The following is a 25,683-nucleotide window of genomic DNA, read 5'->3' as shown; positions in this document are numbered from 1 at the left end:
TATTACAAGCAGCAAGGTGGGGAGCAAACATGGGTCAGTCAAGAATACAAAATCTTTTACCTTACCTCTTAATTCAGATAATAGCATAAAGTCTACTGCTGCACCACTTGCTGAGAAAGGCAGTCCTGACATTCCTTTTTATTTGTGTATCTGTGCTTTGTCCTTTTGCTATTTCTTTTGCAAGCTGCTGCTCCCTCTAAATCTTTTCAAAGCCAGTACACTGTCCTTCTTCATACCTTTCCTTAAAACTCCTCTCTGCAACATCAGCTGTTGAGTGCTCAATAGCACCCAGGTAGTTGGTGTCCTGCCACCATGGCTCAGAACGATGGCAATTGCTTCCTCATTCTTCTTTTCACTGTATCAATGTGTTATCCATAAACTATTAGTTAACATGCAATGCTTTTGCTCTGACAGCTGTTTTTTTGTTCCACATCACACAGTGTTTGTACAACAGGGAAGAGGTCACAAATGCATCCACAATACACATGAAAAATAAAATATAACTGTGAATCAACAAAATGATTGTATATTCACTAGCAAGATGCCCACGACGACTGGCCTTCACACACATCTCTAAAATTCAAGCACATTTTTGCTGTTACATAATTAGCTACATAAAAAAAATATAAGTTAACAGACTATTATTAGCATCTCAAAAAGAAGCACTCAGAAGTCAGAAAAGGCGAGAATTAAGGTTGCTGGAGCAACCTTCAATTCATCCTGTTGAGCACAGGCATTACGATACACAGCTTAATTCCATAATCACACACTTTGTTTTTTTAAGTTCCCTGCCTCACTTAAGGTCTCCCAGGCTTACAAACATAGACAGAATTCAGACAATACGTTGCTACTACTATTTTGGTTTCTGTTGTTCAGCATCTAGAGTCTTTTGTTTTAATGCATAGCCTAAGTCAGACACCCAGCGAAGAACATTTCAATCCAAACAGTTATATTTTAGCAAATTCTACGTAAACTTAAGACGGTCTTGCTACAGAAAAAATCAACAGTCTTCCTAAACCATCCTAACAAATGGTGCTACTATCCCTGCCTTTAATAATAATAATGATTAACAAGAAGAGGAGTGTGAATGATTATAAAGAACTTATATTAGGAAAAAAGAGACATTGTTGCTAGGGAACTAAGGAACCTGTAGGAGACATTAAGGAGTTATAAGGGGTTTCTCACATCCAGGTCACCATCATAACTGTGACCACCCTGGGAGGTGCTCCACTGCTACACTGGAAAATGCCAGAATCAGAATTTATGCATGCTAAACATGTTTTACTCTGATGACCATCTTACATGAAAAAAATGAACAGATTACCGTAGTTCCCCCCAGTGAAAAGATAATAGAAGCCCAGAACAGTCACAATACTTAAATTAAGGATATAGAAAACCCAAGTGACTGTTCTTTTCTGGACCTTTCTTCCAGGATGTGCTTATGATAGCAGCACCTAGAAATTCCTCCCTGGGCCAGACATTGACTATGCTACACGATAAATTGACTATTGGCTACAGCAAAGATACAGTAATCCAACAGGATGATACAGATGAAGAGAGGAAATAACTGAAAAGTGCTGTTTTAAATGCCATTTAATTTTCCCTTCCCTTGCCACAGCTCTAACACAGACAAGCCATCAAGAGGTGCAAATAGCTGCAAAATCAAGCCCTTCAGCAGGAAGTTTTCCTGTTGCTGACCTATCCAACAGGCATTTCTAACTGTATTTTTAGGTAGGATATTTGGGTTGTCTTCAAATAAAATTCCTCTAAATATATATTTTTTTTATCAGAAAACAGGAAAACTAAAAAAAAGAAGAAACTACTGGCTACTTTCCCAAAGGACATTGCTGTAAATGAAAAAAGCACTGCCAGACTGGCATTTTGTAAGAGCTATCTTATTTCTGCATCCCAGAAACACGTAATGGGAGGGCAACCATCAAAGAGATACAATGCCTAGTGGAAGTTCTTTTATGAGGAAAATAAAGAATCCTACTCAACTACCCATTCAAGTCTTGTCCTTCTTGCTTACTCTATCCACAGTGAATATTACTCTCTCTTTTTGTTGGTAATGTGACAGCCACTAATTGCTGACCTGAGACTCATTATCTGAATGTATACAAAATAGACAGGACTATCAGTACCGGCCCTCTTGACTGAATAGCAAAAGCTCTGAAGCTTTTTCCAAGTCCTGGAACAATCAAGTTTGGTTCTTTTTTAATAGCTATTTTCTACGGCCTTACTTTTCAACTATTTCAACCTCCGCTGCAGAAAACCTCTGACGTGTCAGTGGCAATGCTGATGGTAAATAAATCATCTTGGTGTCCTAGGAAGCAGAGACTTACTCTCAAGAACAAGTGTTCTTTTAAGAACCGGGTTGAATCCTGAATTTGTGACCGCAGAAATCGTTCAGGAAAAAATGTGTCCATCCCTCACATTCAGATCCAAGACCTGCCCTGGCTAATCAAGTAGGAGATGCAATGATGTTACCACACGTGCTGTCCTGCCATTTAGGATGAGGTTCCTCACTATGGCCTTTGCTGGGTGGTACATCCTTCTCCTATACTGTCAGATTAAACTGCCCCTTCCAGACTAGCTCTTGCAACCGTTCACTGCATGGTGAGGAGCCAGGCACACCACTCTAAAGTAACTCCTTGAGTGATGTGAAATTTCTCCCTATGCTTAAAGCATAAGGTGGGCTGAGTAGATCTGGATTTGCAGATCCAGCCTAAATTACCAGAAAACTCAGAGGCAGGGATGACGCAGGTTGATTACTCTGCAAAGCTGAACTGTCAGTTCATATTAAGAAAATATTCCAAGGGCTGAAAATCGATTACATATTAATGAAACACTCATCAGGGCAATGACAAACCCAGACTATATTTTTTTAAGATCATAAAAGAGACATTCCTGAAGCCTTTCTGCTCCCCATGCTAGCTGTCACCATAACACAACCAGACTACAAGACTGAGCAATCACAGAACACTGCTGCTAAGTTTACTTGTCTTCCCGAGCAAAGATACTACCACTCCTGCTTCCTCTGGAGCACAGCACAGAGATTAACACGTAATCTGACAAAAAGAGAAGAACACAGCTGCTTGTAGGATTCTGAAGTGAAGAGGGAGAGACATTATAAGAGCTAAGCTTGACATTTCTGTAAAACCATTTAATAATTTCCTGATAGCTTTTTATTCTTGTTTTGAGTATTCGCAAATTCCATACTAATTGCTCAGCACAAGGAGCAGAGAAGCACAGAATGGAAACAAAACCACAGGAAGCAAAGTGACTTCTAGCCTGCCCTGCAGTAGACATCCATTTACACACACTAGGGATGCCAATTTAAGAGCTATTTGCCAATACATTTTATAATCTGTTTTCTGAGATACACTAAATTGTGTGTTTATTTTATATTCCGTGGATGGTTTAACGCATGTTGAAGAGCCAATAAGCACCGTTAAAAGCCTTTGCTGGCAAAAAAGTAAGATGTGTCTCATTGTTGACTGTTTGGGGAGGGTGTCTCTTTGTTTCTCTTTGACAACTTGCTGAACAGCAAAGAAGCTGCTCACGTGTCAGTGGGTGCAAGACCACAAGTCAAGAGTAACAAGAAATGCCTCGCTGTCCAAATTCAGACACTTTCTTAACACTGCATAAGTGATCTCTTGCTGACAGTGGGGTTGACCCAAAGTGGCAAGATCAGTCTGGTTTTGCACACTGTAAATGCAATGGAATGTCAGTTAAGAAACCATAACCAAATCTTGCTTTTCCTTGGGGTGGGTTCAGCCACAGAGGTACACAGCACCACAGGGTGTTCTCCACTGCTCACACAAGGCTTTTCCTTGAGACACAAAGCAAAGACATGGAAATCCGGAACCAACACTTCCAACGGCAGGCCTGATAACCGTGTTTAACATAACAATCTCAGAATTGTTGGCCACTTACTCTCACCACCCAGGGCCATGCATGGGACTGACACCAGGCTAACAGGGTGCTGTTCCCTGCTCTATCAACAACTTTCTGCATGTCCGTGCACATGCCATACAGGTCACTGTTTTTAAAGAATTCTGAGTGTCCTGTTTGTTATATTCAAAACCTCATTTTCAGGGCAGCTGAGAATCTAATTCTTCCATTCCCTTCAGTCTGATGCAGGGAAGTTGGCTTATGCCTTTCTGTAATCTTCCCAAAATGCTGTGGAGCTCAATTGTGCGTAACACATTTCACACCTGAAAGGAACGATGTTATTGAAGTACAGATAGTATATAAGTACTATTATTTACAAAGCTGCGTTGGGAACACAAAGATGCAGACATACCCAATTATTTTAAGACTGAACACTGAAACACATTTCTTATTAATGTACAAAAACACACAAGAGCCTTAAGATGCTTCTAATTAAGACTCTGATCAAGTCAAACAATTCATCTGGAAGGCCACAGCCTTTATCTCTGATGGCCAACCAGACTTTGACATATTTTCACCCAGGAATACAGGAGATTTCTTTCAAAGAAAAAGAAAAAGACATCAGGTGGCTGGAGATTGAACTAGAGGCTGAAGTCACATGGATAAAGAAAAAAAGAGTGAAATAAAGCAAGAAACTGATGTCAGAGGAGAAGGCAGATACAAGACAGGCACAGAAGGGCAGGCAACCACCACCTGTACGGGAAAAAAAGGGAAAAAAGAAGAATTGATCACAAAGCACTTGAAGAACACACAGCCATGAAAGAAGAAAAGGGGCTGGAAGTGACACGTGGTAAAAGGGAAGGACCTGATAGTGTTCAGGTAACTATCTCAGCTTTGAGAACAATCTCAGGAAGAAAATTTTCAAAGGGAAAGCAGTCAGCAATGAAAAACCTAGGAGGCATAGCAGAACAAAGCAATATATAGGAAACGGAGGAATGAAAAGCACAGGGACATGTGAAAAGAGCATCGTGCTAGAGGAGAACTAGCAATGAAAGGGACAAGGACAGAAAGCCTGGGGAAATGATGCTCAGCAGAAAAAACAGCCTCACTGGCAAGTAGCAGGCTTGTTTCCTGCCTCACTACAAACACTGGCAGAGAGGAGGAACATGTATGAGGGAGCAGTGCAGGAGCTTACTCACTTATTTTCAAAGGAGATTTTCTGGTCAATAACTGGGATCTAGATGTTGACTCACCAATTAATTCTACAGTGGCCAGCAGGGCTCAGTAAATACCAATCATGAGGCCCTGATTGGGCAGTGAGTAGTGCAAAGGCACAGCCATCTACTCCCCGGAACCCCAAAGCCACTGAGACGTGGGCTATATTTTGCGTCAGGGAAAACGAGGCAAAAGCCTCTGGACTCCAGAGCCAGCTAGTCAACCACACAATTCCTCCACTGCAAGAATATTCTAGTAGCTAAAAGGACATGAAACAGCAATCAGATTTAACAAGGTCAAGGCAAATATAGGAAAAGCAATACAAGACAAGTTAAAATTATTGTCTTTTAAGTTATTGCAATGAAAGTTATGTGAAAAGCCAAAAATCCTAAGAGTTTAAACCGTTTATGATGTTTCAAGAGCTTTAAAATAAAATGAATGCCTTTACAGCACATCAATTTTTTCAAATAACATATGAATCAAAGCCTCTCCATTTCAGAATATTTGAGATAATGGCTATGGAAAATGATTGAAAATATTTATGTGGAAATTCTATAAACAAAAGAAACTGAAATTCAGAAGAAGCATTTCATCTGAGGTTTAGTTGTATAGTTATTATTATTATTAATGGGTTTTACAATTTTAGCAATTTTAGCATAAACATCTTCATTATCTAGGACTGCATGTGGGTTTTTGTTCTGAATGTGTGCCCTTTGCAAGCTTTATAAAGCCCTTTGTAGCTTGATAATTACTAGCACTTCTTAGTAGAAGGATTAGGAATGTCATAGTAATCCTCTCTCTTACTCTTGCCTAGTGTAAAGCCCACAAGCCCTATTGCCATGTGTGCAGAAACACCCCGATGGCTCCCAGGGACATCAGGCCCATGATGCACCATTTCAGTACTTCTGGATTTTGGGCTCCAACCCTCAGTTGCAGGAGCAGGGATATCTGATGGGGCTCTGCAGAGTCAGCTCATGCTTAGTAGGGTTTATTAGACCAGGCTTCAGAAGTCGCACAGTGTAGAGTCTATACAGCCCTACTGTGGATAAACCACAGTCTGGAGGAATCACTCTTGGTTAACTAGAGGGGGATGAAATGATCAGCAAGGGTTGCTGTTCCCTCATTGAAAGAGCCTCTGCTGCCTGGACCCCCTCACAGACCGCTGGGGATTGTGCAGGCATCTCTGCTACCACCTCACAGCTCCGAACCATTCACGTCGGTCCCTCTTTTTTATCTTCCACTTTCCTTGGTCAGTTATGGGTTTCTGGCATGTGTTCTGGGCTGAGGAAGCAGACTGCTTATTCTTGGTCACTTCTGGACCACCTGTGCTAACCCTCTTGCGTTCACCCCAAAGATCAAATATGTTGGTATTGACCTAAACCTGTTATGAAAAAGGTTTTATCAGCCAGGTCAGCTTCTGCTTTTAAATAAAACACTTTGATACTCCAGTAGTAGACGAGATCCAGGAATGAATCTGACTGGGCACTTCATCATGCGAGGGGATGCACGCAAACGTGCCCACACAGAGCCCGAGGTCCGACAGTGAGGTCTCACAGGTACACATCCACCCACACTGCTGCTCCTGGAGAAGGGTGAGGGCCACGAAGGTTAGCAGATGACCTCACTTCATTATCTGAACTGAGAGAAGACCACATAGTAAAACAAAAGGAAAGTGATAAAAGTTACAGCTAGGTATAATTGAAGGCATTTCTAAAAACAGGAATTTCAAACGTCTGCTCAGTGTCCATGAAAGATTCTCTGGCAGACTGGGGACACCTCAAGTGTCCTAAAACCTGCCCTGGAAGGGAAGCGTCATATGCTGTAACAGCGATGAACTGGCATGACAATGATGTCCTAGGACTTCGTAGTCTCACAGAGTCGCAACAGTACGGTGACACGTTGTGAGGTGCTGCGGCTTTGGGACGTGCTGGCTGCCTGAATAGGGTGGCGTAGAAACGCCACAGACCACGCAGGGTGTCACTGGCAGGGTGATGACATATCTCAGTGCAGGGACAGCGATGCAACTTGATGTAACCACGCAGCAAGCCGGGCCGAGGGGGGCTGTGCTGGGCCCCGGTGTCCCACCCAGCCCTGCAGGGTTACAGCTCTGCGGGGCACCCTGGAGGGAAACGAGCCGGGATACACATGGTGACGCAACGTGTGGTGGCGCTGGGAACGTGATGTCATCGTGGGCTTGGTGTCACACCAGTGACACCGCAGCACCCACTCGGAGCAGGAGCTGAGGGCAGCAGAGCCAGAGTGGGGCTGCAGAGCGACGCTCCCTCGTGTGAACTGCCACCTCCCGCTGCACGAGGCACTGCAATGACGCCATTCAGGGGGGGGCTGACGTCACGGCGACGGTGGCGACGTCACCACGGCGCTGTCACACGGGAGCGCGGCGCCTCCCTGTTACGATGCCCACTCGGGACAGGCCCTTACCTGCTGGTGCTTGCTGCCCGCCTTGGCTTTCATGGCGGCTGCCGCAGCGGCTCCCCGCCACCGGCCGCTCCTCACGACAGCCCCGCGCCCTCCGGGGCACCGGCCGGCCGGAAGTTGATAGCGGCAACCGTGGCAACGCGCCGGAAGCGGCGCGCGGCCAATCCGGCCGCAGAACGCCGTCGGCCCTGGCTATTCCCCCCCCCCCCCCCCCCCGTTCCCTGAGAAGTGCCCACACTCCCCCCGAGGGAGGGAATGGTACGTCCCAGCGGCGGCGGGGCGGGGGCTGCGGGGAACCGAGCATCCGGGCTCCGGAATTATTGACAGAGACCCCGCCCCCCTTCATGAATATGCAAATGAGGGGCGGGGCGGCGGCCGGACCCGGAAGCGGCGCGGCTGAGTCACCCCGGCGGCGAGCGGCGGCGGCGATGAGGCAGCAGCTGCGGCGGGCGGCGGCGTCGGCATCCTTCGGCGCCTGAGGAGCCTCCCCGCGCCCGCCCGCCCGCCCGCCCTCCTTCCCTCCCTGCTGCCGCGCCCCAGCCCCGCCGCCACCATGATGGAGGAAATAGACCGGTTCCAGGTGCCCGCCGTGCGCGCCGAGATGCAGCCGCTGGTGAGGGGCGGGCGGGGCTGCGCTGTCCCCGGGAGCCGCCGCCGCCTCCTCCTCACCGGAGGTCCGGGGGCGGAGGCGGAGGGGGAGGGGGGCGCGGGTGTCAGGGCTGATGCGGGGGCGCTGGCTCTGAGGTCGGGCTCGAGCGCCGCGACCGTTATGTAACGGCCGTGACTTCAGCGGCGCCGCCGCCGGTGTCCGCGCCGGGCCCCGGGGCTGTGCCCAGCGGCGGCTGCTGTGTCATCCCGGGGCGCCCGCGGTCACGGCTGCCCGTTCGGCCCTTCCGTCCTGCTCCCCCTCCTCTCTCGGCATGTTCCCGGGCGCGGCCGGTACCGACGGCAGAAGCCGCCCGCAGGGAGGGCGGGGGCGGGCGGGCGGCAGCGGCTCCGCTCCTGCCTCGATGGAAACGTCGCTTCGCTAAAGGTAACGGCGACCCGGAGCATCCCGGCGTGGCTGGGGCATGGGGCGGGTGTTTCACGACGCCTCGGCCGGTGGGCTCCAGCGCCGGGCACGGGAGTGCCACCGGGCGGGAGCGTCGGGGAAGGACGGGCAGCCAGAGCACCGGAGAAGCTGGAGGCACAGAGGACTGGTGGGTTTTTAGTTGGCTTTCACAAAATGCGTGAGCTCTGGGGGCAGAATTCGGCAGCGTTTGAGCGCGGTCTGGTCTGGGAGCTGCGGGGAGCGGCGCTCCCCAAGGACGGGGTAGCTGCACGGCGTCGGTGCGGAACACGCGAGTCGGGGGCGAGCTGCGGCGTGAAGCTGCAGGACGTTCCCCGTGGCTGGTTTTACAGACATTGCTCTCAGCGCGAAGCTGCTGTTAGATGCTCATCGTGTGAAAAGTCCAGGTGTTTTGCAAGGAAACATCTCTATCAAATTAGTTTTGCTCACATAAAATTTTTGACATAAAGAAAGTGACCTGTGAGGTTTGGTCGTTGATTTATTTTTTTTTTCTTCCCCATGCCAGGGTGTGTGTTCTTCATTTCAGGATGTTATTTCACTCACAGACACAATTACACTCAATTAATGAGCTCTGAAGAGGTTGACATAATGGTTATGCTACTACATGGGACCCTGGGGAATCTTTGCAGAGAAGGAAGTATACAGGCTTGTGGGAGTTTGTGCATGTGTAAATGGGCAGGTGGAGTGGTCCTGGGCTTTTGGTAGCTTCTGAAATGACACTTCTGAAGGAAGGCCAGCTTGCTAGCAGCCATGGCAGGTGCTAGATCATCACCAAGTGGTCCAAAACTTCTTATGAGCACGTAGCTGCTTAGTGTTGATGCTATAGCCTTGCTTGTGTGGTGTTGTGCCTCAGCTGCATGCTGCAGAATGCTTGAAGTGTTTGTCCCTTTGTGTTTCCCATGTGGGAGAGGTTCCCTTGTGTGTTCCTCTCCCCTTACTCCTGTCTGCCTTGCTCTCCGCTTGAGGGTGTGTTGTTATGTGTAACCTGCGACCTGTTGAAATACAGTTCACCTTGGCATTAAAGTGAAAGCTGGGTAATGGGCTGACTCAAGATGTTGATTCCCTTTGGTATCTGGAGTGAGCAAATTCCATCTCAGCATCTGATTGTGTGAGACGGGGATATGAAATGTTTGGAGAGGTGGAAAGGACTTTAATGAAATACCTGCAGAGATCCTTCTCACAACAGGTGAAGATAGGTTATGGGCAAGTTCCTATTGGCACTGGAGATACTACTGAGATTTCCAGTATATCAAGCTGTATGTTTTTTGGAGTTGATGTACCAATCCTCTGTTTCTTGTTGCAGCTAGTGTTTGTAAAAAATCGAGAACAAAATAGTTGTCTTGTGAATAGAAAGACTCTCTGTGAATGTCTACAAACTCAAATTACCCCTCAGTGGCAAGAAAAATGCTTTTCTTATGGTGGGAGTGTTGACAAATTGTGAAAATATTTTTAGCTTGTTTTTTTTTGTTATTGTTTGGTTCTTTAGCTTCTAACCTTTGTGGCGGGGAAGAAAACTGTCCATACAAGCTGATGTGGACTCGTTGCATGCCCTACTTGTTGAGTGTGTTTTTTATCAAGCAGAGGCAACAGATGTGACAAGGCTGGTCTTTATTCATGTTGTTGAGGACAGTGGGCATCGTAGTGAGATTAGCAAGTGTGGAAAAGCTGTTGGCGGACAGAAAATACTCCTGAGTGTTTTCTAGAAACCTCATGATAATAGTGGAGGAGTGGAATAGGCACACGCATGCATGTTTGCATGGACATGGAGTGAGCAGAACCCAGAGAGGTCGTCCAGTCCAACCCTGCTGTCTCAGGATAGGATGGTATATTGTGCACTAGCGATAGTAAGTTTATGAAGCAGGTTGCCTTCCCTTCTTCAGCAACGAAGAATTAGGACATTTTCACAAAGGGCTTTAACACTTTCATTAAAAGAATACTCTGATCCTGTGCTTCAGCGTTTCAGTTGATCTTTAACTAATGGAGCTCATAGTGAAATGTTGTGTATGTGAGGGGCTGTTGCTGTGACTGAGTGTGTAAGGTTCTTCCACATGCCTGGAAGGGCAGGCATCGGGCTCAGAAGCAGGACAGAACAAGTGTGGTACGGCATTTCCAGTGACTTCCTCTGCTTTGTAGCTTCTGGTCTGTTCCTTGCAAGTAGGGACTGGATGCTTGCAAGAATCCTTGCAGTTCAGAAGCCGGCTAGGGTTTGTCATACTAATTAGCTTGGATAACATGGTTCTGCCCAATACTGCTGCTTTGTTCAATTACAGTTACCATTTGTCCCTTCCCTCTCCCTCCCATCCTATACTTTAAAGTACAGAATAACCTTAGCATCTCAGGACTTTTTGTTTCTTCCCAGTGTAAAAGCTGTCAGCTCCACGTGGTCTCAGGGAGAGATGAGACTGGCAGTCTTTTCCACATACAAGGGGCTGAGGTGGAAGTTTGTTTTCCAGGTGGGACCTAAGAATCATCATGGATGGCCACTGAAGCTGTAAAAAAAAAAAAAAAAAATGTTATGAAACATGATCCCTTGCTGAAATCAGGTAGAGAAGAGGTCTCTTGCTTGATTTGAAGTGCATACACTATGTGAAACATTTTTTCATTCTGTTCAGGCTGGAGGGCGTACTAGGAGAGCACTGTTCCCTCTGAGTCTGGCCAGTACCTAGCAGTGTGAGAAGGGCCCTGAAGTGAGCTTTGTGAAGCTAGGCTTTGCTCAAAATCCTTAAAAGCCTTGTGTTGTTGACCAGCATGCACATTTTTTAATGTCTTGTTCATCTGTGTAGATAAAGTATCACCTTAGCATTTGATGTCTTTATGCTGAACTCCAGGATAATGGCCGGTGATCTCCCTAGAAACCATGTGACAGACAGGCCTGCTGATCTGCTGGTGTTCAAAATTGAGAGAGGTACGGGTGTTAAATGCTGACAGGAAGCCATTCTTAGAAAGTAGTCTGAAGCCTTTCCGAGGCCCTCAGTCTCCAAACCTGCCGCTGATACTGGCACTATTGATCAGCTGTATGTCAGGGGTGGTAGTACACTAATGTCTAGTGTCCATTGGCTATACATCCTGACAATAACCAGTGTTGTATTTACTGAGCAGGGACAGAGAACCTGACACATTCATGGTTTTTTGCAAAAGTAACCTCTTTAAAGCTCAGATGTGTCTGGGGGAACCTTCTCTATTTGACAGCCTTGTCCCACCAAGGTCTGCATTGGTGTCTCATTGCAAGGCTAAGGGCAGCACCTAACTAGTACAGACTGGACCTGAGCGTAGTACTGCTTGCTCTGACAAAGCTTGCCAGGATCTCCGGTTGCTTCAAGTTTCTCTCTGCTAATATCAAGTCGGATAGGGGTTGTGTTGCAGAGCCAAGAAGCATTTGGTCTGCAGGCTGCACGTGTCAGCTGTCGTACGTGGCCTCCCGCCCTTCACATCAGATGCAATGATGTGAAGTTAAGAAGGTGGGCAATCATTTCCTCCTCTCTCCAGCATGTTTGGATAAGCATTGCAGAGTCAAGCAAGCTGTCCTGACTCTGCTTGACCTCTACAAATGTGTTATGAGAAGTGCTGTGTGCTAATGCAGACCCAAGGAAAGGTTCAGCGCTGGAGTTAATGAGAGGGAGTTGCTGTGGGCAGGTGGGCAGGATGGCATACAGACCCTGGTTAAATGTTGGCAGGTTGTAAGATGGGATGAGGCCCAGTGTTTCACATCTTTGCGAGACACATTACTCTGTGTATTCTGATACTGTGGCACAATTCTGTACATATTCATTGTGGGAGGGAAGAAAGGCTGGTAACTGGCACTTGGTTACATTCACATTGCAGCTTTCCATGAAAATGGGATGGTCTGTTCTGATCCCCATTTCCCATCTTGGATATTGGTGGCTCTTGGCTTCCATCCCAAAAATGCCCGCCTATTCAAATTAATATAAACTGATTTATTGTTTACTCCTACTGCTTACTATTGTGTCTTCCCTACCAATGTGATACAAGCTGAACTGTGAAAACTCTGTTCCACTTAGTTTCTATCATGACCTGGCTTGTCATGATCGTTCTGCACTCAAAAAAAGGGCTCCCTTCGTTAGCTGTTGGGTAGTGGGATAGCTTCAGATAAAGTCAATTCCCAGCATTTCAGGGATGCGTGGTGTGATGAGGCCTGAAATTCATTATTTCTGGGACACTTGTACTTGGTAGGTAGCTATGTTGGCTGGTGGGGTTGGTATTTGATGTGTAAACTTCCAACTAAACAGTTTTTCCCAGTCTGTTGCTGGTGGTGCATTGTTGTAATGGTTGGTGTTGGTTTGTTTTCTCTTATTTTTTTTTGTCAGGAAGGTTTCCTGACATATAGTTCTCACTACAGACGTAGATATTAAAGGGAGCGGGAGATGAAGGGACACTTGCACAGTGAGGATGTTGCAGAGAAAAAGAATTAAAATACTTTTTGAAACAGGAATGAGGGGGCCTGTAATTATATGTAGACCCATCTTCAGCACTGGAGCCTCACTACATGCTCTCCCTGTGATTTATAAGTCTGTGTTTTATGTTGTTAGCTAATCTCTTGCAAAATCCTTAGTATTTTTGTCAAAATTAAATGCACTGAGCACGATGCACTGGGGTTGTATCTTGAATTCTGCTGGTACACTAATCCCTCCTGCGCCTGTGTCTCTAGTATACACCAAGCACTGGCTGGCATGTGATGGCAAACTGACAGATGACAGTGTTGGATTGCACATTGCTCCCGTACATCGACGCAGGCAGTTTCTGTTCTTAGCACAAAGATGGAAGTAGAGTAAAAGTGCTCTTGCCCACATGGCACCACTACAACTGTTCCTGAGAAAAAGCACTTGTCAAAATGCAGCAGCTTCAGAGGAGCTTTTACACAAACTCCTGAGACTTTGGCTCGCTTTCTGACAGCGGCAGCTGGAATGTAGTACTTCAGTTTCCCAGTTTCTGGTACATGTGAGAAATGGGAGCTCTTTCCAGAGAAATTGGGCGGATGGTTCTTATATCTCATTCTGAAACATTGTGGCCAGGCTGGTTCCTTGCAGATGTTTGCCAGGCTGTGGGATGTCAGGCTGGTAGCTCTAGTTGTGGTGACAACAGCCAACCTAAGGATTCTGCTTAGCCACATCCTACAGTGATGCTGTTGGCTTTTTAGCTGAGATACCAAATCTATGCTGGTCCTGTAGCATAGAATTTCCAGAAACTTGGAAGATGCAGAAGATGCATTTCTATACAGCTTTTTTTGACCACTGGAAAAGAAAAACAGAAAAGATTAGATTATCTACTGGATACTTAGTTTTTAAAAAATTAACTATAATTCTAGTCAGTGGACAGTATGAATGATCAGCATACTCATAAAATCTGCATTCTTTATTTCTGGAAAATATTGACTATCTCATCCTAGGAAAGTTGTGCTGTGTGTTAAGATCTCTTTGTTTTGGCTGGTGCATCCCTGAAATGGGGAAAAACCTAAAAATAGAAAACCAAAAGTAACTAAGAAGCAAAAAGAAAGGTTATACCTGTAGGGCTTAGAAATAGTACATTAATGTAACATTAGGTCTCTAGAGCAGATATACAAGAAACTCATCTTTCTAGAAGGAAAACGCTTCTAAAATGAAAATGTCATCCCTATGTATATTCATTGTAACATAGCCCAGGGGTTACACAGCTATATGTTTTGTAAATGCTTACAGTACATGAGATTTGCAATGGTGCAGTACTATGGGTTCTGAAATAGAACTGTTTCAGGTGGTGTTGCTTTTAGTGATACAGCCTGTTTTGATGTGCTGCGGTGTCATCTGTAGCAGTAGTCTAAAGATTACCTCCCTAAACACTTCAGTTCATTGGGGTCCTGTCCTGTCCCATCCCTGTCCTGTATCAGGCCTTTGGTGTAGAGGTACAGGAGAGTTTTTATTACCACGCCAGGCCAGGCTGAAACTCCAGGAGTGATCCAGCACAGGCTGCCGAACAGCTGTGGTGAGAGATGCGGCTGCTGTAGCTAGAGGATGACCTGTCAGGACACGGGAGCATGTTCTGCCTGGCACTGTCTCTGCAGGCATGCTGTTTCTTCTTCTCCACTTCTTTGTACGAGCTCTGAGTACAGTTGTTCTGTTAGTCATGTTTGGAAATCAATTCTTGAGTGAAGAATGGTGTTTAAAAAGGGGCACTGAACTCTATGAAAAATTAAACCTGCACAGTCCCCTCTTGGGATTCTTCCATAACTCCCAAGGGTCCATTATCTGTAGCTTGATATTAATATCTACTCAGACACCAATTTCTGCTACTGATATAGCTGTATGCTCTCTCTGCCAGTAGGTAGTGGCAGGTCCATGAACAGTCAGACAAGATGAGCAAAATGCCAGGGTGAGAGGGGAGAACAACACATATCTCGTAATTCTGCAAGCCTTCATTCCAGGAGAGCCCTCGGCTTACAGCGGGGCTGTAGGGCATATGGGGCTTCTCTGGAGTTACATCTTCCTTGCAGTGAAATTGAAGACAGAACTCAATGAGAACACAGGAGGAAACCTCATCACTGGTTTGATCTGTGGGGCAGGGGATTAAGACTGTAGCTGGCTAATGGCAGGACTGGGAGTCAGTCAGTCACGACGATGTCCCTGTTTTTTCCAGACATTTTAAGACCTCGACTGGAGTAGTTGTCTTTTGGCTTCTACGCAGATCAATTATCTGTCACTTTCCACAGGTGGTCTGTAGAAATGTCTGTGCTTTCCCCTCACACATGCCGTGCACCTTCAGTGAAGTCTTGTGCTGTTTTGAATAAAAGGTCCCTCTGAGGTTATTCTGTATTTGTCACTATAAAATTGACATCGTAGTGATGCAACCACTTGCAACTAGTAAATCCATCAGTTCCAGCTCAACCCTGTGTGGTCTCCCTGACCATTATTCTTTCTGAGTTAAAGTGTAATCTTGTGCAAAGGATTGGTGTCCATTTTCTAGTGTGCAATAGAAAGCAAGCATTTGCTTCACTGGTTTCACTCTGAGGACAGGGAGTTGGAGTGAATGAAATTGTAAGTGGAAATTTTCTTTATTTCGAAGAGTACCTGCTAGGGAATCTGCTTGGCTTTTGGACACATCCATCACCGATTCACAGGATAGCAAGGTTTATCACTTTGGCAAATGTCTTTGTGAAAGAATGCTCTCTTAAATACATGCAGAGTGTACTGGTTGCATCCCAACTGCTTTTACTAGGTGAGTTGCGGAGTCATCTTAGTTGTGGACTGAGAAAAGCTCGTTATTTTCAGTAGTAAAGCTGAAGTTAGCACATGCTGATTTTGTTGAGAAGAGCATTGGCTCTCTGAAGATGGGTAAGACCTTTTTCCTATACAGAAGGGAAAAAGGAGACTATTACTTTATGTCTTAAAAAGCTATTCCAGCTGCACTGGCAAGCTGTCTAGTGGAGATGCATCCTCTGCCTGTGAACATGTTATTTTGCTAGAACATACTTAAATTCTTCCTGAGCTTAGTAAGTTCTACTGCATAGCTGCAGCTTTATTACAGCTGTTGATGAGTTGTCTGTCTGGAGTTAGTGGAGAAAACATGTCAACAAAGCTGTAGTATAGGTCAGGCTGTCACATAACTAGCCACCAAGTAACTCGTGTAACCCAGCACCATGTGCCTGCCGGAGCACGTTGTTTGGACTCTGAGTGCAGTGCTGAAGCAGGTAGCACTGACCTCATCAACAGCCTGCAGTATCCTTCCGCACATGCTTCCCAAACCTTGCTTCCACAATAGACTGTCTTAGAGCTCTTCTGTCAAGCTTCTGTTTTTGTCCAGGACCATCAGACATGAATCCTTCCTCCTTGGGTGTGGTACAGTGTCTTGCCTCATGCTTGTCTGACACTTGTTTTTCTCTGTTTCTTTTCCGTGTCCTCCCTGAACTGAGATCCATTAATATGAGCAGCTGAATTTCTGGGCTCTGCACCATTCAGTCTAATAAATCCTGTAGACAGTCTCTTTTCCAAGGAGGCAAGCACAGCGGCAGTATTCTAATGATCATCGTTTCTCTCTGTCTTGTGTGTTTTACTGATTTGCGTGGGAATGTAGGTTAGTGATTTAGCACACCCATATTCAAATAAACTGTTTATTTAGGTTATGTCTTGTTTCAGGTTTTGTTTGTATGTGGCCCCAGGTGAAAACAAATCTTGGTTCCTGTCTCAATGTCAGAGATGCTTATGCTGGCCTAATTACCGTTTCCTCTCCTAACCCCAGTGAATTTGGGGTGTGGTGGTGTCTGATCACTAAGTTGGCCACAGGCGTTGGAAGAGCTTTTGAGCTGGGATGAGATAGCCTGCTTTGGTGGTAGCCTCTCCTGCTTCTTGCTTTCAAACAGATCTTGTATGGTTGGCCAGTACAAGATCTTTTTTCCTGGTGGAGCAGTTATCTTCAGCTTTCTTAAATGTGATTATTTTTGTGTCTTCATCAGTTCTTCATTTCACTCCTACACACCGTTGTCTAAGGTAACAAGATTTCTCGTGTTTCTGTGTACACCTCTGTGATGGTATTCTCAGACTTAAGGTACCGTGGCTTCATTTTTCCCCTCAAAGTGAAGAAGTACTGCAGTCCCTGCAGAAGAGCACACTGGCAGTGTCTTGTAGTGTTTAAAAGGACTTGTTGGTTAGACCCGTGTTTGTAAAATCAGAAGGAATTCTTTTATGCTTGCCTAAGCTCTTTTGTTAGTATTTCTTAAATCATGTCCCCACACAGTGAACTGTATTGGTTTGACTCTTCGGCTGATGTACCAGCCTTACTGCAGACTAGTGATAGGACAAGGGAAGCGTATGAGACTTCACATGTTTTGAGCCAAGCTAGTTCTAGGAAAGCAACTTCTTAGAGCATGTCGGAGCATGCAGGTCTAGTATCTGTTAGAGATAAGGAGGTAAGGGGATTCAAATCCACTCTTGCTCAGCTTGCCAGTTCTGCTGAATTGCTAGCTGCGTTCCCGACTGAAATGATTATTGGTGTCTTGCCCTGCAGTGGTGCGAGATGTTCTTTAAGGTCACCATATCTTTAAAGAAAAAAAAAAAAAAATATATGTCACTGAGAGAGGTACCGGGTCCAGTAAACCCAGTCTGATCCTTGAAGTGTTCTTTAAATTGAGAGACTGTCAAACAGACAAAATGCACAGGAACCATAGTGGTGATGCTCATTTATTCAGAAAATGTTTGGATTCTCTTAAGAGTAGAGCAGTTCCATAAGTCAAATCCTAATGTTTGTGGCCACGGTTAGAAATCTCTGAGTATAAAGGCTTTCACCTGCAGCTATTAATGCAGTAGAGGAAGGTACTTACTACTTTAGTACTCATGGGGCTTATCCTTATTGATAGTGACTTGATTGTGGGGCTTAACTTTTAATCTGAAATGTGTTTTGTGGTCAGTTGTTGCAAGTAGCTTGAGGTGTGGTAAAAGACAAATTTCAAAATTTCTGAAGTCTGCAGAACCTGAACATCCAAGGAGCTGTCTGAGCAGACTGACCTTCTGAGAAATGGGAGAGGGAGGGAGAGATGTCTGCATTGCATGGGGTGCATGTTGTTAATTGAACAGAAAAAACAAATGGGAGTGTTCCTGGCCAGAGGTGGCATTGTAAAGCTTTTGTCTGTCTTTGTGACTGATGCTTCTAAAAACAATACGCTCCTTTGTATGAAAGCATGATTTTCTTCCCAACCACATGCACTTCATGCAAATGGAAAATACATTGTCTCTGACAGCCAGAGCAGACCCTTCAGTTGAACACCACATAGACATTCTGCAGGCACTGCTTTGTCAGTTGAGGCATGGAAAGTGGCGATCGTGCTGATGGAACAAAGTTAGTGAAGATTTACCCTTCTGGGCTTGGCTTGTGTAGTTTGGAGTAGGGGGTCTCGGGTGTACAGAGAAATGTGCAGCACTCATGTGTCCATACAGGGACCAGCTCTGTCGGCATAGCCTCCCCTCTGCAGCAACACTTCCCAGTCCCATGCTTCTGTGGGACAGCTTTTTGTTGCAGTGGCAAAATAAATTTAGCGTAAGTACAGCCAGCGTCATTGAAATGCTGTAGTGTCTTTTTAGTTGTAGCATTGAGCCCTAATGGTTGCAAATGTGGATTTATTTTGAAAGCACACGGGAACACACAGTACCTGAACCTTGGTTCTCGTAGCGTCTGGCTGTGGAATACATGTGGAGTAAGAGAAAGACGAGCACAATATCCCTTGAGACAAGCTAGGGGTGATATGTGAACAGAACGGGGATGGGAATGTATAACAGGGCTTTCACAGGACTCAGGTGATATGGAAGCATCAAGGAAAGCTTTTATCGTAAGCTTAGGATTCTTAAACTTCAAAGAATCTTGCAGTAAAATTGTGTTGTAGTCCAGGGAAAGACTTAACTTTTCTCCCATCCCCCACCAACCTCTTTTGGGTCTCTGGGTCTGTCTAGATCCCTAATCTTAATTTCGGTTTACATAAGAAAGGAAAATGTGTATAACAGTCCTGATAATAGTTATAGGAACAGCATGTTCACAGGCTTTGACGATGGAGGTCACCTAACCCACTGGAGCACGTAAAAGCTGCCCTTCACATTGGGTTGTTGGCTGCTGAAAAGCCTAGGAGAAACTGCTAGCTGGTGATTCCATTTCTGTAAATGTGTGTGAGCCAGTTGGATAGAGATTCCAGTTTTGATCACTGTGCTAGGAATAAGGAGAATGAGTATGGTAAAGGAGTTAGAGGAAGCCCAGCTCTTCTTGAGAACGTGTTGTGACACATCTGTAGTGAGGTTTAACTGGCAGGAATTGCCACTTCGGGATGTTAATGCAAAGTCTGAAGATATAGGTAGAATTCTGCAAAGCACTAATGATTTCTCTGCTGCTCCAATGGAGTAAAAAGTCATACTGCTCCTTGTCTTCATCTGTTCCAGCAGAGCCAAACCCTTCGGTGGATGTACTTTACATAGCATATAACAAAAGCACTTCTCTGTGAAAAGAATTTCTTGTACCTCTGGCAAAAATTCAGGCAAAGTGATTGTGAAAATAACTGAGATGATCCATGCTGTGCATGTAAGAATTATTATAAAGAGATTATCTGGTTATGGGAGAATGCTTGATTTGGATTATGTAGCTACATAGAATTTATAATCCATGCTTTCTGCAGAAAAAAGTTTCCTCATGCTGCAGTGGGAAATGTCAGATATGAGCTTTTATTAAGTCTAAGGTTCTGTATTCGCAACGTTGAATTCTTAAAGATTAATCTTTGAATTTGGGGCGAAAATTTCTTCAGGTAGAGACCGACCCAGCAAAAAAAGTTTGTCCCGTGAGGTTAACTGGTAGCATACCTTAAACCTAGAGGTGCTTCTCTATTGACTTTCGGAAGTGTGAAGTTTGCAGTGCTTGCTGCTTGGTGTGTGGCCATAGGCCATGCTTGATCTGACAAATGCAGATGCATGAATTACGTGTATGCTTAACCTCTTTTCAGTGGCTAGGGCTCTTGGTTGTTGTTGCTCAGTCTGGCTATGAGATGCAGAAGGTATGTATGTGAGTTGCCAAGATACCAGCTCTCTTTTCAACTCTAGGGAAACTAGTAGCCTGTGATACATACTCTAATAGTGCCCGAGTTTTCCCTTGCTTGTGCAAATGATTAACCCTTGAAGCAAAATTTAGTACTGTGTGCCTATATAGTGGTGCTGATTTGAGGAGCTGGTAGCTAATGTCCTAGCACCTGGCTAGAGAGGCACGAGGTGTTTTTACTGGCATGAGAGGTGTGTGTTTGGTGCTGGCTTACTTCATTTCCTCATCTGTTTTATGGTTCTGTGATTCTTGTGGTATGAGCAAGGAATGTTACTCTTTCTTAGTAAGCCGTGGCAGTTTGACAGTGGCTCTGATGCTGAATGACCATTGATAATTCTGTAAAAAGTAGAAAAATTCAGTGTTAGGTCTTCAGACTTCTCAACTTCTAAGTCTACATCTGGCTGTGAGGTTATTCAAGCATTGCAGGTTCACTTGATTGCACAAGCTCCTGATAGCTCTTGCAAATCTTAATTGGTTTGAGGATCAAACACTTCATTTTTGGTTTCTGACTTGTCTTTTGTGGAAGACTAGTCAGAATTATGGGAACATGTTGTGAGCTTTTTTAATAGATATGTAGGAACTCAAAACCAAGTCCTGATGCTTTTTTGTTGACTCTTTCTTTCCAGGCTGGTTGATTTTGCATTTTTGAAAGATTTTCAAATCGCTGCTGAAGTCTGGCTTGCTATATTAATTAATAACTGGGAGAAAGCTAGATGCTTTTACCACAGGTATCCTCCATTGGTATGACAGTTGGTAGATATTGCGGAGAACCTGCCAGGAGACGTTGCATAAATTCAGAACTCATTAACATCACAGGGAATTACCAGCAGTCGGTTGCAATGCTGGTAGCGTTTTCATGCTGACATAAAGAGGGCCAAGAGGCATCATTGAGAAAGGCCTATTAAAAACCACTCTGAGCTTGACCTTCTGAAGTGTATTAGACCCTTGCTGAGATTTTATTCCCTGATATTGCAGACTGGTTCTTTTGGTTTAGTGGGGCTGAAGAACTTGCTAATAATAGTCTGAATCTGTACTTCAGGCTGTGATCTTAATTGATAAACATGACAAGTCCTTTAATTTTTCAAGGTTGAAGTCAGTTCATCCTTTTTGTTATACAACGATAGAAGTGCTCTTCCTTGGTCATTACTAGGGTATGGGACTCAATTCTGTTGATTGCCAATGATAATAAAAAAACCCTTCATTGTAACTGGTAAATCATACCAAATTTAACAGGGATCACTTCCAAAGGAGCATTTTGGTAATTGCAGTAGTCCTCGTTCTGTCTGTTCTTTTGGAATAACTGCCATGATGTGTCTAAATAGTAGTTTTTTGAAGAGCAGGCATATGTCCATCTAAGACAGGGCTTTTTCCCTGGCAGGTTGTAGTGCTGCACATCCTGTGTTGCGTTGAATAGTGAATGCCACTATGAATCTGTTACTGCCACCAGAATCTTCTCAAACTTCAAAATAGTGTTATGCATGTGGAAATACCATCCTTCACTCAAACAGTCTGCCGATAGCAGTGTCAATTGACATTTTGTGTTGCTGGGTCAGATTTTTCAAAAGCTAGCTATTGTCTTTCCCTGAGTTTCCAGGTAAGTTTTGCTGTATTTGTCAGCCTGACCTTCAGTTAATACCTTAAGTGCCTGCCCACAGCCAAAGTCTATTGTAAGCAAACGCTGTCTGAACTCGAGTTTCACTCTCGAACAACTGGTGCAAGCAGTGCTTGAGTGGTGAGCACATATAGCACTTTAAACCAGAGCTACTTGGTTAGTTGTCAGTAAGATCCTGCAAATACGTGCTCCAGACAAGTCCTCTGTACACCTGTTACCATTTGGAAGAGGGGATTGCACTGTGGTCACTTCGAGTGCTGGTGGGACGTACAGTCCCTTAACAGGGCAAGAAGCACCTAACAGCCATGGCTAAGATGGGGTGAAAGCTATGTATGGTTCTGTTTCTACCTGCTAGTATTTACAGGTGTCTTGGTAATTCCTCTGCAGTAGGATGGAGAAAGGGCTAATAAACCACTGGCGTTTATTAAAAATTGTTTTACTGCTTGCTGAAGTGTAGTAAGTGGTTCTGCAAATCTGGCCTTCCTTCAGTTTGGCAGAGCACCTGGAAGACTACCAACCATGTCCAGTGAATGTTTCAGCCTAATTAATGTTTCCTGACTTGGGTTGCAGCTCTGAAGCTCACTTGGGTTTGTACCAGGAAAGAGCAAAAAATTTATTTAGGGCAGAGAGGTGTGCTGAGCGATAAGTATACAGCAAAAAGTTCGAAATTGAAAGTAAAGGTGTCTTCTGGGTTGGAAGGGTTGATCTCTGAGATCTCAGCACCAACGATGGGGGGAGAGAGAGAATAACATCTTAAGGACCTGTTACCTCATGGTGTGCCTCCAGGTCAGTGGATGTCTTTGGTGTTGCTCTACTCTGCTGCAGGTGTTGGGCTGTCTTCAGACCTGGCTGAAATGCAGTATGGTTTTCAATTACGCAAAGCTAGTGGACTCTTGATACAGCCTGCATGTCCTCAAGTATATAGAAGATCTGTATCAGTCTCCTTATATACCTTAAAAAAAAAAACCAAACAAACCAAACAAAACCAAGCCATTTAAAAGAGGTACATGCTTGAGGACATCATACCTCTGAGTCAGTCGGTGGGAAGCATTTTACTTGTTCCTGAGATTGGTCTCTGTCCTGTCTTGCATCAGTAAGTTGTGCTCTGTGAAGAGCTTAAAAAAATTGAGGAACAAGGGAGACCATCAGGGTGACTGATGCCTCAGAGATAGAACAGCTGTTAGAAATCTCCCTTAAAACCACAAAGGGGGACCTACAAACCTACAAGTGGCAGATTTTTTCAGGGTCATAATTAGGGTGATAGGAGCACCGTGAGACAGGGGCAGGGGAATGCTCCAGGTGAAGATGAGGAACTGAAAGGAGGTTAAGGGGAGAGCGGGTTGGAAGGAGGATGCAGGTACAATCCTTCTGGAAGAAGATCGTTTCAGCAGTAAGTGGTGAGTGTAGTATGAGGCAAGGTAGAGGGCTTAACATGTTTGAATCTGTAAATATGTCAAGTACAAGTGTCATCCAAGTCCTAAGTCCCGTTTTCAGCCTTTAAAAAGAGGCATTAAAAAGCAATGCACCGTCAGTGTTGTGCTGATGCACCTTTTCCTTTAGGAACACACTAGCAGAAATAATTACTCTATCTGCAATTTAAGCCATACTTTCCTAAAGGAGCAAATGAATATCAGCATGCATAGTTACCTTCAATAATGGCAACTGGACAATTTTTGAAAATGGACAAGCTTGAAGCTTTGAGATCTGAGTGGGGAGTGCTGGTCCAATGTAACAGCCCTGAATACCACCTTCTCTTTCTAAAATGGAGCAAAGGAAATGGCAGCTTAGGTCTGTTCCCCAGGAGCGCTGTAGAAATGACGGGTCAAAATCAGATTTTACTTTGAAATTGAGTGCTGTGATTCTTATCAGATTACTGTGATAGTCTAAATGCTGCTGTGCTTTTAAAATTAATCTGTATCAATATTGGTCTTACTGTCTTACCTTGTTGTAGTTCTAGCTTCAGAGATAATTGCATGTCATTAGTGGGCAGAATCCACGTGTAAATAAAATATGGTAGAGTAGGATGCTGGAAACTACAACATGTTCAAGAGGTCTAATGAAATTTGGTGAACTCTGTGGGAAAGTTACTGTGCATATGCAAAGTAACATACTGTGCCAGTCTCTTAGATACTTGCCATTGCAGGGGACTTCCTACCAGCTGTAGAGGGTTGTGTTTGTGAACTGTTGAGGCTGGTTTGCTCTGCTGTTGCAACCCATGATGTGTTGGTGCTTTCACCAGCTGTCCTAGCCTTGGTATCGTTTTATGTTATTTCAAAGAATCCTTTTGCTTTTATCGCTTTTTTTTATAGAGGTCTCTCCTCTCTGGTGTTGATACAATTCTACCACTAGTTATCGTGGTTTGCAGTCTAATGGAAGTTTTTCTTTCGACTTCTTTCTCTGATATACTCCCCTTCTGCCCCTGAAGTCAAATTGAGTAATAAGAAATAAAGGAGAAATCTTTACCTTTTGGTTTTGTTCCAAACATCAGTTGGTAGTTTTATGGAATGAGCAACATCTTTCCTTGAAATTTGCATTATTACCCGATTGGTATGAAGGAATGACGAAGATTCTTGCAGCTGCCAGTGGAGAGAAAATTAATCTTACATGTTGCTTTGGGTTGTTGAAGCCCAGTAACTTCTCCTGGTAAGAAGGACGTGATTAGTGTGATTAGTTCTACTTGAAATGCTGAGCATGACTGCAGTTTTTACTCAGTCTCAGGTAGCAGGTGCTGGCTTTGGTACTGCACCAAGCTGTTGTTGGCTGCTACACGTTTCCCTTCCAGCAGTAACTGTAGCGGGTGAAATATTAGAACTGTAAGTGTCAATGCAAGTATGTAAAAGAAATGATTGCATGACATTGCTCTGATAAAACAGAAAGGGTTTCATAGTACATTGGCTAGCAGTAATAGTGCACACACTTTTCACTTTAAGGAAAACCAGGTTGTATACTTACAATGCAACGGCCAGTCTTCAGTAACATCTTCAGCATGTGTTTGAGTTCTGTTTACATGGATGTGTGAACTTAGCTACCTTTTACCTAAAGTGGCATTGCTGTGTGTTTCTGTCATTTGTTCCCCAGCAAGCTGTATGGTCACAGTCTTGAATGTTATAGCCAGAGATGAGTCTGTGGCCATACATACCAGGAGACATCACAGGACACCGACCAGCACCCGTGTCAGGCTGTGCCTCATGCTGCATATTGAGTGACTCTTGTGCTAAAGCTTTTGAAAACAAATCCAGGATGCTGGGTTAAAAGTTGCCAGTGAAGCAACTAGCAGGGATTCTTTCTGATCTCCAGAGGAGCTGCTCTTTGAAGTCCATAATCTCCTTCTCGTAGCTCAAAGAAGAGTTTCTACAGATTTAGCAACATTTGTGGTGCTGAGTCAGGACTTTCCTCCCTAGAACTCAACTGCTGGGTAGCCTTTAGTGTGCTGAGTGCTCCTTGAATGCAAAGGCCAGGTAGTAGCAAGAAGAAAAGCCAGTATTATTTAGAATGCTTTCTTAAAAAGCTTTTCCCCAGCTGTGGTAGAATGCACCCAATGGCTTAATGTGACACATCCTATTTTTAATGCAGACAGCTCCCTTCTGGGTACCTAATGGTATCTAGATGGGCAAGAGAAATAGCAGCTTTCAGGACTTGGTATTTAGATTGGAGAAATTAAACTGCATTATGAGGTCCAGTGAACAGGAATATGGACTGTCTCATGGCGGCTTTGTTGCAGGCTTGCCATCTGGCTAATTATCCATCGGATGGGGGGAGGCGTATGTGGCCGTTCCTTTACTGCCTTCGGGCCTCTGACAAGTTTGCTTGACTTGCTTTGACAAGCTGGAGTCCTTCAGGGCTTGCAAGGTAAAGCCTTCCTGTAAACTGTTGTTTTGCTGTTTTGGTGTAGCAGCTGCACACTTAG

General features: G+C 44.7%; 2 protein-coding genes across 3 annotated transcripts in view; one reads left to right on the top strand and one right to left on the bottom strand.

Annotated features, from left to right (window-relative positions):
• Positions 1-7,581, bottom strand: part of DNAI1 (dynein axonemal intermediate chain 1) — a 147,491-nt gene extending 139,910 nt beyond the window's left edge. Inside the window, exon 1 of the mRNA XM_068422106.1 lies at positions 7,549-7,581. Within this exon, the coding sequence (XP_068278207.1) occupies positions 7,549-7,581 (33 nt within the window). The remainder of the gene's footprint in view (positions 1-7,548) is intronic.
• Positions 7,582-7,967: 386 nt separating this feature from the next.
• Positions 7,968-25,683, top strand: part of FAM219A (family with sequence similarity 219 member A) — a 106,665-nt gene continuing 88,949 nt past the window's right edge. For both annotated transcript variants that reach the window (XM_068422633.1, XM_068422632.1), the window contains exon 1: positions 7,968-8,158. In XM_068422633.1, the coding sequence (XP_068278734.1) occupies positions 8,099-8,158 (60 nt within the window). In that variant the 5' untranslated portion in view covers positions 7,968-8,098. The remainder of the gene's footprint in view (positions 8,159-25,683) is intronic.

Source organism: Nyctibius grandis, chromosome Z (genome assembly GCF_013368605.1).
Source record: "Nyctibius grandis isolate bNycGra1 chromosome Z, bNycGra1.pri, whole genome shotgun sequence".
Lineage (NCBI taxonomy): Eukaryota > Metazoa > Chordata > Aves > Nyctibiiformes > Nyctibiidae > Nyctibius > Nyctibius grandis.
The sequence above is the reverse complement of the archived record's forward strand: the minus strand, read 5'-3'. Positions and strand labels throughout refer to the sequence as shown.